This window comes from Erpetoichthys calabaricus, chromosome 1 (genome assembly GCF_900747795.2).
Source record: "Erpetoichthys calabaricus chromosome 1, fErpCal1.3, whole genome shotgun sequence".
In the NCBI taxonomy this organism is placed as follows: Eukaryota; Metazoa; Chordata; class Cladistia; order Polypteriformes; family Polypteridae; genus Erpetoichthys; species Erpetoichthys calabaricus.
Genome location: NC_041394.2, coordinates 263,114,493 through 263,128,962, shown reverse-complemented (window position 1 = coordinate 263,128,962; position 14,470 = coordinate 263,114,493). Strand labels below are relative to the sequence as shown.

Below are 14,470 nucleotides of genomic sequence, written 5' to 3'. Positions count from 1 at the left end.
ATTGCCATGGAATCTTCAAGGAACGGCCATTTATCCTGAAGTAATCAGGAATACTTCAGTTGATGCTAGTTGGGGGCCAATTAGCTTGGTGTGTGATCTACAAGGGGATTGGTTAAACCTGTGTAGGTTGATAATTGTTACTCTAAGGGGCTGATCACTTATCCAAACCAGCTGTTTCGCGGATTAAATTCTAATAATTGTTGTTGAATTTTTAAAATATTTTCACTTTGATATTACAGGTTGTAATGTGTAAACACACCTGGGAATAGATACATTTATGTAATAGTTATGTTTAATTTTCATTATCATGGTTTAATTTCACAAAAAGTAGGTTATGATGATTTTCTAGAGGGAATATATAAGAAGTGTTTTAATTCCTGTACCATTCATTAAAAGCTCATATCATGTGTTTCAGTATGCTTGAGTAGAGAGCTTAACTATAACAATTGTGTTTAAAGAATTGTCTCATTCAATTAAAAATGTCAAAGAAAAAGACTAACAAGTACTGAGGGTAGCGTAGGGAGGACTTTTTTAGGCGGGGATGGGGAGGGGGGTAAAGCCCTTTTTATTTTGAGCCTCTTGAGTGTTATCTCTTTGAATATTGGTTAATTTTCTATTGTATGTTAAGTGTTTATCCTCTTCTGCATACAATTTTGATTTGATATCATACTTTGCATAAGGTAGAGTGAAATTTAGTTTTTGATTGATATTGTTTATTGTTTTCAGCTTTATTCCACATTAAAAGATGGAAATCCATCGTGGGAAGTAACCGAAGCAGTTCTTTTTATAATGGCATCAATAGCAAAAAGTGTAGATCCGTAAGTTTATTAATTTGTTATTTATCATTTCATATATATATTTAAATTTTTTGAAACTTAATTCATGTATTTAAATGTTTTTAATGTCCACAGTGAAAATAACCCTCCTTTAACAGAAGTCCTGGAGGCAGTAGTTCAGCTCCCGCAGACGGTACATATTGCTGTCAGATATACCAGCATTGAGTTAGTTGGCGAGATGAGTGAAGTTGTTGACAGGAATCCTCATTTTTTAGGTATTCACATTTTTGGATTTGCATTTTTGAAAGATTTTTGTTTTGTTCTGGTACATTTTATCAATGGAGAGCGGACTTAACAGATATCTTTTTTTTTTGTAATTCTTCATTTTAAATTTGTTTCCTTATGATTAGCCTTCTCACTTTTTTTTTTTTTTTTTGGAAATCTATTGCAGATCCAGTGCTAAATTATTTGATGAAGGGGTTGAGGGAGAAACCCCTGGCATCAGTAGCTGCTAAAGCAATCCATAATATCTGCTCTGTGTGCCGAGATCACATGGCTCAACACTTTCAGGGGCTTTTGGATATTGCTCGTTCCCTCGACTCATTTGCACTGTCTCCTGAGGCAGCTGTAGGACTTCTTAAAGGTATATGTCAAACTTACTGATAAATGTCTTAACTTTAGATGTGAAGTTCACTATCAGATTTTATATCGGTACTTACTCACAATCTGTGAAATTCTTCCACACTAATTTGGTGAATATGTTTTCTAAAATGTGTTTTTGTTAAATTAGTGTTTCAGGGCTGCAAGGGATTATGATTACAGTTGTCCTTCTGCTATATTTTTCTATTGTTTTATTTGATTTGGTGTCACCAAGTGAAATTGCATGAAAATCACATTCTGGCAATAACGTAAAGATACTGTATTCCGCAGTGTGACTCTTAAAGTTTATTTATTGGAGTTAGTGTAGATGTGAGTGTGAATGTGGATCTCAAAAAGGGTTAGTCTGAAACTCGTGTTCACTACTGTTGGAATAGGTTTCTGCCTCCCACAGCCCTACACGGAAAATTCAGAAAATAAATGAAGGAATGAATGACAGTTGCGTATTCTTTGCCAAAGCAGTTATGTTTGTATTGCATTAGTTTAGATAAGTTAACTTTAATCATTATTGATGAAATACCTTCAATATTATATCTGTTTTAGGCACAGCGTTAGTTTTAGCTCGGCTTCCTCTAGAGAAGATAGCTGAATGCTTAAGTGACTTGTGTGCAGTACAAGTTATAGCCCTTAAAAAGGTAAGTGCTGTTTAATACACTTTCAATGCCTTATTATGACATAAGAATTATGTTTATATAAAAACACATGCTGTGTTTAAAATCTGCAATAGGGTAGATTTCAGATAAAACCAAACGCCACTGACTGACATTTTACACAAATCTTCAAAAACCTATAATATCTTGGGATAACTGTTAGCTGGTTATACACATTTCTGTTTTTATTTTTTGTTTTTTTATTAGTTTACTAAGTTATACATTTTTGAAATCCGTTTTGTAAATTCAAACTAAAATAAATGGGAGTTCAAGGTGTAGTGTATTGAAACTAAAAAAAGTGAAAATTCGAGGCACATTGTTTTCAAACTAAATGAAGTGAAAATTCAAGAAGCAGTATGTTCAAACTAATAGAAGTGGTAATTCAAGCCACAGTGTGGCTCAAACACAGTAATTAAAGGGGTGAGGGGAACGTTTTCAGAATTAGGTGATGTTAAAAGTGGTGTCCCTCAAGGATCAGTGCTGAGGATAAAAATAAAAGCTATAAGCTAGTTAGGTTTTCAGATGATACCAAGCTAGGTGGAAGGGCAGATAATGTTCTATAGGCTAAATTGTTATAGAGAGAATTCTACAGCATACAGGCTTAGACAGATTTGAGCCAGGTGGAATTTAATGTAATAAAAAAATATTACAAGTAGAAATGTTAGATTTGAATACACAATAGTAGGTTTGAGACTAGAAAGAACACCTTATGAGAAGGACCGATGATTCATAATGAATTCATCAGTATCTACAACAAGACAGTATAAAGAAGCGATCACGAAAGCTAAAAGAACATTAGGTTATACAGTGGAACCTCGGTTCACGACCATAATTCGTTCCAAAACTCTGGTCGTAAACCGAGTTGGTCGTGAACCGAAGCAATTTCTCCCATAGGATTGTATGCAAGTACAATTAATCCGTTCCAGACCGTACGAACTGTATGTAAATATATATATTTTTTAGTTTTTAAGCACAAATATAGTTAACTATACCATAGAATGCACAGCGTAATGGTAAACTAAATGTAAAAACATTGAATAACAATGAGAAAACCTTGAACAACAGAGAAAACTAACACTGCAATAGTTCGCACTATAGCGCAAGGAACCGCTCGTTAAAAACGCTTTTTTTTTAATGAGTTTTAAGCACAGGGAAAAAAATGAACATTTGAAAAATCCATAATTTAATAAACCACCAAGAAAAGTAACATTGCAACAATGCAGGCTACGAACCGATCACTGTAAATAGAACTGAAAAAAAAACAAGCCTTCTCTACTTTATGCATCCCTCCCTTGCTCTCTCTCTCGCGCCTGTGTGTGTGTGCACGTGCGTCTCTCTTTTGCGAGCCTGGAACGCCTGTGTGTGTGTGTCTCTCTAGCGCGCGCGCCTCTCTCTCCCGCGCCTGTGTGTGTGTGCCTGCGTCTCTCTTTTGTGAGCCTGGAGCGCTTGTGTGTGTGAATCTCTAGCGCGCTCCTGTGTGTGTGCGCGCCTCTGTCTCCAGCGCCTGTGTGTGTGTGCATGCGTGTGTCTCTCTTTTGCGAGCCTGGAGCGCCTGTGTGTGTGTCTCTCTAGAGCGCTCCTGTGTGTGTGTGCGCGCGCGCCTCTCTCGCACATGCTCCTGTGTGTGTGCACGGCTCTCTCTGTCTCGCGCTGCCTGTGTGTGTGCCTATTTCTCTCGCACTGCCTCTGTGTGTGTGTGTGCGCGTGCGTGCGTGCGTGTGTGTGTGTGTGTGTGTCGCGCTCTCTCTCTTGCTCGCTGCACAGGAAATGCACAGGGAGAGACTGAACATGTACAAACCGAAAGGGAACCTGGCTTGTTCGTATACCGAGTGTGTGGTCGTGAACCGAGGCAAAAGTTTGGCGAACTTTTTGGTCATAAACCGAGTTGTACGTGTACCGAGACATTCGTGAACCGAGGTTCCACTGTATACAGTTAGGTCCATAAATTTTTGGACAGATACAACTTTTTTCTAATTTTGGTTGCATAAAAATGTGAGGCAACTAAAGCATTTTTTTAACACAATCCCTTCGTTTCAGAGGCTCAAAAGTAATTGGACAATTGACTCAAAGGCTATTTCATGGGCAGGTGTGGGCAAGTCCGTCGTTATGTCATTATCAATTAAGTAGATAAAAGGCCTGGAGTTGATCTGATGTGTGGTGCTTGCATGTGGAAGATTTTGCTGTGAACAGACAACATGCTGTCAAAGGAGCTCTCCATGCAGGTGAAGGAAGCCATCCTTATGTTGCAAAAACAGAAAAAACCCATCTGAGAAATTGCTACAATATTACAAGTGGCAAAATCTACAGTTTGGTACATCCTGAGAAAGAAAGCAAGCACTGGTGAACTCAATTAACGGGAAAAAAAATGTTCATTTCTAATACTTGGTTGAAAACTCTTTGCTGGCAATGACAGCCTGAATTCTTGAACTCATGGACATCACCAGATGCTGGGTTTCCTCCTTTTTAATGCTCTGCCAGGCCTTTATTGCAGCGGCTTTCAGTTGCTGTTTGTTTATGGGCCTTTCTGTCTGAAGTTTAGTCTTCAACAAGTGAAATGCATGCTCAATTAGGTTAAGATCAGGTGACTGACTTGGCCATTCAATAATTTTCCTCTTCTTTGCTTTATTAACCCTTTAACCGCCAACTCCCTAAATATTCCCCACGCCAGGCGAAATCTGAACAATTTTTGTTTTTTTACTTTTTTACATTTTTTTTACATTTTTTACATTTATTCAAGCAGTATTGACCACTAAATGTTGTGCAAGTTGCCAGTGTATACACGAAATCTATAAATGTAACCTGAATTCTCAGCTAAGCAAAACATCTTGATACCAAACCGTGCCCTTTTCAATGGTAGATACTGTCGAAACTGTAAGCGGCCCTTCCACGACAATAAACTTTCATCAACTGCAACTGACGGTCCTGGCATGTAGGGCAACTGAAATGCTTCAAATAAATGATCAATCAAAGGACGTAGCTTGAACAAGTGGTCGCGGTTTGGATCTTTCTTATCTGGCTCGTTTCTGTTGTCATTCAAATGAAAGAATTTCAGCAGCAAAGAGAATCGGTTACGTGTCATGACAGCTGCAAAAATAGGTGTTGCATACATAGGATCTGTAGACCAGTACATCTCAATATCTGGTTTTCTGATTATTCCCATCAACATCAAAATCCCAATGAATTTTTTCATTTCGTTTTCATCAGTGTCAAACCAAACACGAACATGGGAATGTGGAGGTAAATTGGGATTTTTCTCAATAAACTGTGCTGCATACAGATTTGTCTGATGAACAAAATGTCTAATCAAATCAGGTGACACAAACAGCTCATAAAACTGCTCAGCAGTGTAATTGTTTACATCAACAATAAAGCCACACGTTCCCTCAAACGAATGCAGAAAAGGTAGTTCACCTCGGGCAGCAGCCCAGCTGAGATGCTGGGGATACACCCACTCAGCGCCGTCATCCGATGCGTCTTCATTCACAATATCATGCAGCGCACGTTGCTGCTCATCACTGTCACTAAAATCTTCTTCAGAACTGCTACAATCATGATCAGAACTGTCCAAAATCGCCTGCAAAGCCTCACTTGAAGTCAGTTTACGTTTCGCCATATTCACAGCTGTTACATGCGAATCACGTCACATGACCGGCCAAAACAACCACAGACTTGTCGAAATACAACGTAGTAATAATACCCACGCCAAACCGTCAGTTATACTACTTGCCAGGCATTCATATAACCACAGGCAAATGTGCCGGATAATTCCGGCAGTATGGCGTTAGCATTAAAACAACGGTGCCGGATATATCCGGCAGAGGGCGGTGAAGGGGTTAAACTCCTGGGTTGCTTTGGCTGTATGTTTTGGGTCATTGTCCATCTGTATCATGAAACGCCGCCCAATCAATTTGACTGCATTTAGCTGGATTTGAGCAGACAGTATGTCTCTGAACACCTCAGAATTAATTCGGCTGCTTCTGTCCTGTGTCACATCATCAATAAACACTAGTGTCCCAGTGCCACTGGCAGCCATGCACGCCCAAGCCATCACACTGCCTCCACCGTGTTTTACAGATGATGTGGTATGCTTTGGATAATGAGCTGTTCCACGCCTTCTCCATACATTTTTCTTGACATCATTCTGGTAGAGGTTGATCTTGGTTTCATCTGTCCAAAGAATGTTTTTCCAGAACTGTGCTGGCTTTTTTAGATGTTCTTTAGCAAAGTCCAATCTAGCCTTTCTATTCTTGAGGCTTATGAGTGGCTTGTACCTTGCAGTGTACCCTCTGTATTTACTTTCATGCAGTCTTCTCTTTATGGTAGACTTGGATATCGATACACCTACCCCCTGGAGAGTGTTGTTTGGCTGGTTGGCTGTTGTGAAGGGGTTTCTCTTCACCATGGAAATTATTCTAAGATCATCCACCACTGTTGTCTTCCATGAACGTCCAGGTCTTTTTGCATTGCTGAGTTCACCAGTGCTTGCTTTCTTTCTCAGGATGTACCAAACTGTAGATTTTGCCACTCGTAATATTGTAGCAATTTCTCAGATGGGTTTTTTCTGATTTCGCAGCTTAAGGATGGCTTCTTTCACCTGCATGGAGAGCTCCTTTGACTGCATGTTGTCTGTTCACAGCAAAATCTTCCACATGCAAGCACCACACATCAAATCAACTCCAGGCCTTTTATCTGCTTAATTGATAATGACATAATGACGGACTTGCCCACACCTGCCCATGAAATAGCCTTTGAGTCAATTGTCCAATTACTTTTGAGCCCCTGAAATGAAGGGATTGTGTTAAAAAATGCTTTAGTTGCCTCACATTTTTATGCAATCGTTTTGTTCACCCCACTGAATTAAAGCTGAAAGTCTGCACTTCAACTGCATCTGAGTTGTTTCTTTTAAAATTCATTGTGGTAATGTACAGAACCAAAATTAGAAAAAAGTTGTCTCTGTCCAAATATTTATGGACCTAACTGTATATCATGATATGTGGAGTACAAGTCAAGGAAAATTATGTGTAGTAGTGAAGTTCTCTCCTTGATTATTGTGTACAGTTTTGGTCTCCATGTTATAAAAAAAGACAAAGCCGTACAAGAGCAGCTCAGAGAAGATAAACTAGGCTGATTCTGGGACTGAGTTATGAGCTATGAGGAGAGACTAAAGGAGTTGAACGTGTTCAGTTTGAGCAAACAGAGATGTAGAAGTTTCATGATTGAACTTTTTAAATTATGAAGTGAATTTGTATACTTTAAAATAAATTCTGCAACAAGAACACAGGTACACAGTATTCATGCAAAAACCAGAGACACATTGAATACATTACAAAGTAATATGGTACAGAATAATACTATAGTGACCTTCTATTCACAACTTTATTTTAGGCAATCTAGGTCAATTGATGGGCAGACTTATTAGGGTGGTCTGTTCTTGTCAATGGTGTTCTAATTCTTTGAACACTGGGGAATCTCTCACAAAAATAATCTCTTCTTAACCCTGAACATTCTTTCACAACAGGTCACATTACAGGAAATATTAATTAGTGGAGTTTCTTTTGTTTGTTTGTTTTGTTTTCACCCAAACCTATTCCATCCATCCGTCCATCCTCTTCCGCTTATCCGAGATCGGGTCGCGGGGGCAGCAGCTTGAGCAGAGATGCCCAGACTTCCCTCTCCCCGGCCACTTCTTCTAGTTCTTCCGGAAGAATCCTAAGGCGTTCCCAGGCCAGCCGAGAGACATAGTCCCTCCAGCATGTCCTGGGTCTTCCCCGGGGCCTCCTCCTAGTTAGACGTGCCCGGAACACCTCACCAGGGAGGCATCCAGGAGGCATCCTGATCAGATGCTCGAGCCACCTCATCTGACTCCACTCGATCCGGAGGAGCAGCGGCTCTACTCTGAGTCCCTCCTGGATGACTGAGCTTCTCACCCTGTCTTTAAGGAAAAGCCCAGACACCCTACGGAGGAAACCCATTTCAGCCGCTTGTATTCGCAATCTCGTTCTTTTGGTCACTACCCATAGCTCATGACCATAGGTGAGGGTAGGAACATAGATCGACCGGTAAATTGAGAGCTTTGCCTTGCGGCTCAGCTCCTTTTTCACCACGACAGACTGATGCAGAGCCCGCATCACTGCGGATGCCGCACCGATCCGCCTGTCGATCTCACGCTCTATTCTTCCCTCATTCGTGAACAAGATCCCGAGATACTTGAACTCCTCCACTTGGGGCAGGATCTCACTCCCAACCCTGAGAGGGCATTCCACCCTTTTTCGGCCAGTGACCATGGTCTCGGATTTGGAGGTGCTGATTCCCATCCCAGCCGCTTCACACTCAGCTGCGAACCGATCCAGAGAGAGCTGAAGATCATGGCCTGATGAAGCAAACAGGACAACATCATCTGCAAGAAGCAGTGACCCAATCCTGAGTCCACCAAACCAAACCCCTTCAACGCCCTGGCTGCACCTAGAAATTCTGTCCATAAATGTTATGAACAGAATCGGTGACAAAGGGCAGCCCTGGCGGAGTCCAACTCTCAGTGGAAATGGGTTCGACTTACTGCCTGCAATGTGGACCAAGCTCTGACACCGATCGTACAGGGACCGAACAGCCCTTACCAGGGGGTCCGGTACCCCATACTCTCAGAGTACTCCCCACAGGATTCCCCGAGGGGCACGGTCGAACGCCTTTTCCAAGTCCACAAAACACATATAGACTGGTTGTGCAAACTCCCATGCACCCTCCAGGACCCTGCTAAGGGTGTAGAGCTGGTCCACTGTTCCACGACCAGGACGAAAACCACACTGTTCCTCCTGAATCCGAGGTTCGACTATCCAACAGACCCTCCTCTCCAGGACCCCCAAATAGACTTTTCCAGGGAGGCTGAGGAGTGTGATCCCTCTGTAGTTGGAACACACCCTCCGGTCCCCTTTCTTAAAGAGGGGGACCACCACTCCAGTCTGCCAATCCAGAGGCACTGTCCCTGATGTCCATGCGATGTTGCAGAGGCGTGTTAACCAAGACAGTCCTACAACATCCAGAGCCTTGAGGAACTCCGGGCGTATCTCATCCACCCCCTGGGCCCTGCCACCAAGGAGTTTTTTGACCACTTCGGTGACCTCAGTCCCAGAGATGGGGGAGCCCACCTCCGAGTCCACAGGCTCTGCTTCCTCATTGGAAGGCATGTTAGTGAGATTGAGGAGGTCTTCGAAGTACTGCCCCCACCGACCCACAACGTCCCGAGTCGAGGTCAGCAGTGCACCATCCCCACCATATACAGTGTTGACACTGCACTGCTTCCCCCTCCTGAGACGCCAGATGGTGGACCAGAATCTCCTCGAAGCCGTCCGAAAGTCGTTCTCCATGGCCTCCCCAAACTCCTCCCACGCCAGAGTTTTTGCCTCCGCAACACCAAAGCTGCATTCCGCTTGGCCTGCCGGTACCTATCAGCTGCCTCCAGAGTCCCACAGGACAAAAAGGTCCTGTAGGACTCTTTCTTCAGCTTGACGGCATCCCTCACAACCGGTGTCCACCAACGGGTTCAGGGATTGCCACCTCGACAGGCACCGACCACCTTACGGCCACAGCTCCATTCAGCCTCCTCTACAATAGAGGCACGGAACATGGCCCATTCGGACTCAATGTCCCCCACCTCCCTTGGGACGTGGTCGAAGTTCTGCCGGAGGTGGGAGTTGAAGCTACTTCTGATAGGGGACTCTGCCAGACGTTCCCAGCAGACCCTCACAACACGTTTGGGCCTACCAGGCCTGACCGGCATCCTCCCCCACCATCGAAGCCAACTCACCACCAGGTGGTGATCAGTTGACAGCTTCGCCCCTCTCTTCACCCGAGTGTCCAAGACAAGTGGCCACAGGTCCGACGACACGACCACAAAGTCGATCATCGAACTGAGGCCAGGGTGTCCTGGTGCCAAGTGCACATGAACACCCCTATGCTTGAACATGGTGTTCGTTATGGACAATCCGTGATGAGCACAGAAGTCCAATAACAAAACGCCACTCGGGGTCAGATCGGGGGGGCCATTCCTCCCAATCACGCCCTTCCAGGTCTCACTGTCATTGCCCATGTGAGCATTGAAGTCTCCCAGCAGAACAAGGGAGTCCCCAGAAGGTATGCCCTCCAGCACCCCCTCCAAGGACTCCAAAAAGGGTGGGTACTCCAAACTGCCATTTGGCGCATATGCACAAACAACAGTTAGGACCCATCCCCCCACCCGAAGGCGGAGAGAGGCTACCCTCTGGTCCACCGGGGTAAACCCCAATGAACAGGCTCCAAGTCGGGGGGCAATAAGTATGCCCACTCCCGCTCGGCACCTCTCACCGGTGGCAACTCCAAAGTGGTAGAGAGTCCAGCCTCTCTCAAGGAGATTGGTTCCAGAGTCCAAGCTGTGCGTCGAGGTGAGTCCGACTATATCTACCCGGAACCTCTCGACCTCGCGCACTAGCTCAGTCTCCTTCCCCTTCAGAGAGGTGACATTCCACGTCCCAAGAGCCAGTTTCTGTAGCCGAGGATCGGACCGCCAAGGTCCCTGCGTTCGGCCACCACCCAACTCACACTGCACCAGACCTCCTTGGCCCCTCCCATAGGTGGTGAGCCCATGGGAAGGGGGACCCACGTTACCTCTTTGGGCTGTGCCCGGCCCAGCCACATGGGTGCAGGCCCGGCCACTAGGTGCTCACCATCGAGCCCCACCTCCAGGCCTGGCTCCAGAGGGGCCCTGGTGACCTGCGTCCGGGCAAGGGAAAACGTTGTCCAAAGTTTTGATTCATCATTGGAGGACCCAAACCTATTATTTAGGAAATTGTATCTGTTAAAAAGTACATTTTTTGGGTGGCATGGTAAGCAAGATTTTTGGTGTTCAACAATGCCTCCAACTCTGGAAATTAAAAAAAAAAAAAAATGTGACTCTGCCTCTAGCTCTAGTATATGCTAGGTTTCTGTCCATATTGTTTATAGGAGACACTACTGTTATGATTGATTGGTAATTATTAATTTATATCATTGTAACTTATGTCACTTAGGAATTAATATACGCATTAGAGGTGTGCACTGGAACTGGGATCCCTTCAGACTCAAGCTATACGTCTAGGGCCTTTTTACTCAGAGAGGAATTGGCGGTTAGCCGTAAGAAACATGAGATGATTGGTTGCTTATAATATGCAACACAGCTCAGTTATTGCTTTGAGCACAAACAAAACATTACTTCATAAAAGTCTTGCTTACATAATAAAAACCTGTCATAACCCTTATATTTTTGATGTTATTTCTGTCTGTCAGTTATGTAAAACTTGCTAAGAAAATTGCATCAGGCTCATAACATGTTATTTCACATCATTTTTTTTTTACCTTCCTTGTTTTGCATAGTATTGAAGTAAGGCTTATTGCTATGTAATTACTGGGATACATTATGTGTCCTGCTTTGTTGATTGCCGTCATATTTGCAACTTGGCTATCATGAAGTACTTTGTCCATGTGAAACATTTGTTGGGTGTATGTTTAGATTATATTTCATTTGTTCCAAGGGGAACATCAAATTTTACACAAGCTCCAATAACAGGGTTGTAGGTGGCAGAAAGATAAGGACATTGTTATTTATTAACTTATTAATTTCTCTCAGCACTATTAGTAAAATTGTATTAGCCTATGGTTTGTATTAGTTTTAAGTACCTAAGTGCATAGGCCTATGTTTGAATGTAGTGTCACCTCAAAGTTGTAGGTTCAGAGCATGGATAGACTGATATATATTGTTTTCTGATTTGTTCTGTATCTATTTAGTTAAGTTTATTTCATGTGATAAACATATGTGATATTTTATGTATCTATAACTGTTTTCTGCATCTACATCTTTTTTCCTTGTAGCAGCTTTCTCAGCAGCCCTGTAATGGAAAATCCTCCGATCCTACTTTATGGCTTGACAGATTAGCAGTCATTTTCAGGTAAATCACTAATCCCTTCAGATATTTTTTTTTTGTCCCTGAAAAAATTGTTTTACATTCATTTAATTCACTAGTCAAAGAAGTTCATAAACAAAACTTTTGTTCTGTGCCTTATCATTGTAATTTTTAAATTGAATCTGGATACATTCACACTGTTAAAGTAAACAAAAAAAAAAAATTCTAATTTACAAAATCTCTGTAATTCTACAATTTGTAGGGCATTGTCACTTTCTTTTCATGTTAACTGTTAACATTGTTTTGCTTTATTTATGTTTGACTTTTATGGAAACTACTGTAATAGCATTACAGTTCCAGAAAGTTTAGAAGTGTTGAATAATCATGGTTGTTACTGATACTCTGTTTCTCCTTTATCTGTGCTTGTTTTATCCTGTTTTGTACTCTGCCTAATGCTTTTTTATCCAGTAGTTCTAGTAAGTAATTCTACCTAATTGTTATAGAAAGAAAATTCAGAAGTTTTATTTAAGAAGTACAGCTTATTAAGAATTAACTTTAGTAAAGGAGTTCTTTTGTAAAATGCTGCCTGATAGTCCTCAAAGGTTGTAACAGTCCAAGCTAGATATTGTCCATATTCCATCTATAGCATTTACTATACTCAAGTACAAATATATTTTAAAAATTACTCGCAACTTGTTTCTTATCCAGTTTGCACTGGTTATAATAGGCAACTCTCCTTGTGATGTGCTGTTGTAGTGTTTTGCTTTATTTCTTTGTTCATTTTATATGCTTTAAAAAAATGTTAAAAATGGAACATTAATATCTGACATCCAATATAATTTTACAAGTTAGGCATTCTGTAAGTGTTGTATTTTTTATTTTATTCTTGGTGATCTCCTTGGAAGCAATTTTCAGTTCCTTGGTCACTTTGTTTGTACAGTTTATTCATTTAATTTTCTGAGTTGTAGATCTGCTTGTTTGGACTAGTTAGTTACAAGAGAAGGTGCCATGTAGTGTCATGTGGCTATATCAGAACACTATTCCTACTACATCCACCAGTTTAAATGTGTGTGTAGCTCTCAAGTCGACTGTTGCAATTACTTTTTTCGGTCAATCCTGATGATTAATAAGGACAGCCATGATTTGGGCAAACACTTGAAACATGATGGCTATCTGGTACTTGCTGGTGGCTGATGATCTCAAAGAAACTGGGCAGTGTTTATAAATTGTTCTTATTAATGTATTATATTTTACAAATTTCTAGGTAAATACTTTGTTTCTGGTTGTTTTCTTGCAAAAGACTCACAGAGTGTGGCATTTAAATGGCTTCTTCACACAGCAAGAAATGGAGTCCTGTCTTCTACACAGTTCACAAATGGAGTGCTTTGAATGACAATGTTTTTATTATTAAATACTTTATTTGCTTACCCTACCACTAATGAGAACTTTCAGAAATATTTATGCTAATTTATATAAAGTGGAGCAATGGAAATCTTTAAATGTTTTACAAATTACTGTAGTGAATTTAATCTAATGTGAACAAAAAAATGAGTTAAAAACGAAATTTGCAAGAAAATGTAAAATTGGCAAACGGAGGCATCAAGGGGTATACTTAAGGTCAGAGAACATTTGATATATTTACAATTACTGTGTTTGCCACCATTTGAGTACCAGATTTTACCCTTCTTGGTGTGTAATTTTGGCCTCAAATGTAATGAAGTTTTAGATGTATACAAAGGAAAGAGTTGAAATAAAAAGTCCTTAAAGAAAAGGGATGCAGAGCATAACAGAACGCCTGCCATAGGTATTCCATGATGTTTTTACACTTTTTGCCACGTCTTGACAAGTGCATAAAAGCTAAATAATTTTGTGTGATAAACAATGCATTAACAGTGTTAAGCCAGTTGTGATTATCCAGTGAGGCATGGCTGGACAACAGTATAGACCAGGTCCACCTGCTTTTTAAATCTCTGCTGCCGTTGTAGATTGTGAGCAATTGCACAGGTATGGAAACTGCGATCATAGTTGATATCTAAAAGTTCAGAAACACTGATATCAAACCTAAAGGGCAAAACCATAAACAATGTCCCCAGAACCGAGACACTAAACTGTGACCCCAATCAAGTAGAATGCTGTGAATCATTAACCAGAAAAGTAAAAACTAAGAGCACAAGACTAAGCATGTTCAAGGTTTTAATATGTTATCTTGAACAAAGAGCTTTAGTGCACAGTGGGTTTTATACGTACATGATCTGGTGTGTAATGCCTCCTGGGAGGCAGCAGTGCAGCATGTCCCAGCAACCAACCAACAAAACGCTGAAGCTGCAAAATAGTGGCAAAGTGCACATAACATTAGGCAAAAAAAGTATCTGTTTTTATTAAGCTACAATTTTTATAACAAACATGTGTATGGTCATTTTTATTGAGGTTTAAGCTTTCAAATTAACCATAACAGATGAACAGAAAAATTGTGTCTAAA

The 14,470-nt window shown here is 41.4% G+C and overlaps 1 protein-coding gene across 2 annotated transcripts in view; it reads left to right on the top strand.

The window, feature by feature from the left end:
• tnpo3 (transportin 3) overlaps window positions 1-14,470 on the top strand; it is a 162,151-nt gene that overhangs the window by 117,975 nt on the left and 29,706 nt on the right. Inside the window, exons 10-14 of one of the 2 annotated variants that reach the window (XM_028814714.2) lie at window positions 727-818; window positions 912-1,051; window positions 1,228-1,419; window positions 1,977-2,068; window positions 11,963-12,036. In XM_028814714.2, the coding sequence (XP_028670547.1) occupies window positions 727-818; window positions 912-1,051; window positions 1,228-1,419; window positions 1,977-2,068; window positions 11,963-12,036 (590 nt within the window). Of the gene's footprint in view, window positions 1-726; window positions 819-911; window positions 1,052-1,227; window positions 1,420-1,976; window positions 2,069-11,959; window positions 12,037-14,470 lie in introns of both variants that reach the window. The other variant, XM_028814708.2, reaches the window with a different exon arrangement.